Source organism: Penaeus chinensis, chromosome 35 (assembly GCF_019202785.1).
Source record: "Penaeus chinensis breed Huanghai No. 1 chromosome 35, ASM1920278v2, whole genome shotgun sequence".
NCBI classification, from domain to species: domain Eukaryota; kingdom Metazoa; phylum Arthropoda; class Malacostraca; order Decapoda; family Penaeidae; genus Penaeus; species Penaeus chinensis.
The window spans coordinates 6,319,313-6,321,812 of NC_061853.1; the positions used below are offsets into that span (position 1 = coordinate 6,319,313).

The following is a 2,500-nucleotide window of genomic DNA, read 5'->3' on the forward strand; positions in this document are numbered from 1 at the left end:
TTCTCCCTTCTCTGTTCCTTCCCCCTCCTTTGTCTCCTCTTCGTCCTCTATTTCACTTCTTCGTTCTCCCGTTCTCTATCTTATCTTTTATCTCCTCCTCGTTCCCCCGTTCTCTATCTTCTCCTTTCATTCACTATCTCCCTTTCATTCGCGCGATCAAACTATCCTCACTCAAGAGTCTTTCTTCGCCCCCTGCAGGATGTCTGGGGAGAGTTATACCAGGTGGCACAACCAGCCTAGTGACGATGACGAGGACGAGGCTGGGGAAGGTGGAGGAGGAAGAGGAGGAGGAGGAAGAGGAGGAGGAGGAGGGGGGGTGAGGCTGTCCGGTGGGGGTGTCACCATCGTCACCTCCCCCTCGCACCATCACCACCATCGGCATCTCCAGCACCATCAGGATCTGACCTCCGGCGCCCGTGCGAGGCTCCTGTGCATTATGGTGAGGTTGGGTTGTTGTGTGTGTGTGTGTGTTTGTGTTTGTGTTTGTGTGTGTTTGTTTATGTTGTGTGTGTGTGTGTGTGTGTGTGTGTGTGTGTGTGTGTGTGTGTGAGTGTGTGTGTGTGTGTCTCTGTCTGTCTGTCTGTCTGTCTCTGTCTGTCTGTCTGTCTCTGTCTGTCTGTCTCTGTCTGTCTGTCTGTATGTCTCTGTATGTCCGTCTGTCTGTCTGTCTCTGTCTGTATGTCTGTCTCTGTCTGTCTGTATGTATGTCTGTCTCTGTCTGTCTGTCTGTCTGTCTGTCTCTGTCTGTCTGTCTCTGTCTAGCTGTCTCTGTCTGTATGTCTGTCTCTGTCTGTCTGTCTGTCTGTCTGTGTCTGTGTCTGTGTATGTATGTGGGAACGCGTGTGAATGTATGTATTTTTTTCCCTCGTTTTTTTTATTTTTCTTCGTATATTAATTCCGCATCCATGTACCGTAAAGAGCGTGGAGGAATTTTGTAAAGGCGAAAGTCGGTCGTAAACGATTATTGTTCTATTGGTGGTAAAAAGTAACAGCAGAAGAACAAGAACAGGAGAACAGAACGGAGAACGACGGAAAGAGAAAATCAATAAAGAATATTAAAGAACAATCTCTCTCTCTTTCTATATATATACAAACTCTTTTCTTTTTTTTCTTAATAGAAGTAAACCAGTAATGATTGTGATGAAAAAAATATGTTAATTATAGGAATAGTAATGACGGTAATAGAGGCTAATGAAAATAACAATAACAATGATGATATATAACAACAATAATGATAAAAGTAATTTAGATACTGATAACATTAACGATAGCACTGCCGTTAATGAAAATGATATTGGTAATGGTAATAGTGATGTTATTTATACACTGGCGAGAACAGTGCTATTATGAATTCTAATGGAATGGCTGCTTCTCTTCCCCTCCAGGTCCTAGTGTGCCTGACCTGCCTGACGATGGGCGTCCTCCTGGGTTACTACGCGGGGTCGGCGGAAGGGCGTGGGAGAGAGTTTCTCCTGGAGGAGGCGGCGAAGGTGGAGCAAGAGGCACCGCCCCTGGGGGTCCTGCCCTCCGGAGACGCGGGCGGGGAGATCGAGGACGAGGAGAAGGAGGAGGACATGTTAGCCTCGGCCCTCCTGAAGGAGCTGAAACCTGGAATGATCAAGGGATATATGAGGTGAGGTGGGGGAGGGAGGGGGGAGGGGGAGGGGGAGGGGAGAGAGAGGAGGAATGGGGGATGGAGGGAGGGAGGGGTAGAAGAAGGGAGGGGAGGGAGGAGGAAGGGGAGGGTGGAGTGGAGGGAGGGGAAGAAGAAGGGAAGGGGAGGGAGGAGGAAGGGGAGGGTGGAGTGGAGGGAGGGGTAGAAGAAGGGGAGGGTGGAGTGGAGGGAGGAGAGAAGGAGGGGGTAAGGATGGCGAGGATGGGGGAAGGGGAGGGGGGAGGAAAGGAAGGGTGGGGTGGAGGGAAGAGGAGGAGGGAGATGGGGAGGAGGGAGGAGGGGGAGGGAGATGGGGAGGAGGGAAGAGGGGGAGGGAGATGGGAAGGAGGGAGGAGAGCGAGGGAGATGGGGAGGAGGGAGGAGAGCGAGGGAGATGGGGAGGAGGGAGGAGAGGGAGGGAGATGGGGAGGAAGGAAGAGGAAAGAGAAGATGGGAGGTGGGGCAAGGGAGGGAAAGAAAGTAGGGGAGGGAGTGGGGGAAGACGGGGAGGCAGAGCGAGAGGGGGGGAAGGAGAGGGAGGATGAAGGATGGAGCAAGGAATAAGGGGGAGGGGATGAAAGAGGTAAGAGGGGGAGGGGAGAGAAAGAGAGGGAGAAGTGGAAGAGGGGAAGTGTGAATGGGAGGAAGAGGAGGAGGAGGAGGAAGAAGAGGAGGGGGGAGTGAAGGAAGAGTAGGAGGAAGGAAAGGAAATGAGAAAAGGAAAGGCGGGAGAGGGAGAAGCAGAATGAAGTGTAGGGAGAAGAGGCGAGAGAAAGATAATTGGGGAGAGAATAGAGGAAAAGAGAGAAAGAAAAAAAAAAGCGAGAAAAGAAATTGAACATTTCT

The 2,500-nt window shown here is 51.2% G+C and overlaps 1 protein-coding gene across 1 annotated transcript in view; it reads left to right on the forward strand.

Annotated features, from left to right (window-relative positions):
- The window catches only part of LOC125044036 (transferrin receptor protein 2-like), a 17,652-nt gene that overhangs the window by 5,150 nt on the left and 10,002 nt on the right, over positions 1-2,500 (forward strand). Inside the window, exons 2-3 of the mRNA XM_047640480.1 lie at positions 199-439; positions 1,386-1,633. Of these exons, the coding sequence (XP_047496436.1) occupies positions 200-439; positions 1,386-1,633 (488 nt within the window). The 5' untranslated portion in view covers position 199. The remainder of the gene's footprint in view (positions 1-198; positions 440-1,385; positions 1,634-2,500) is intronic.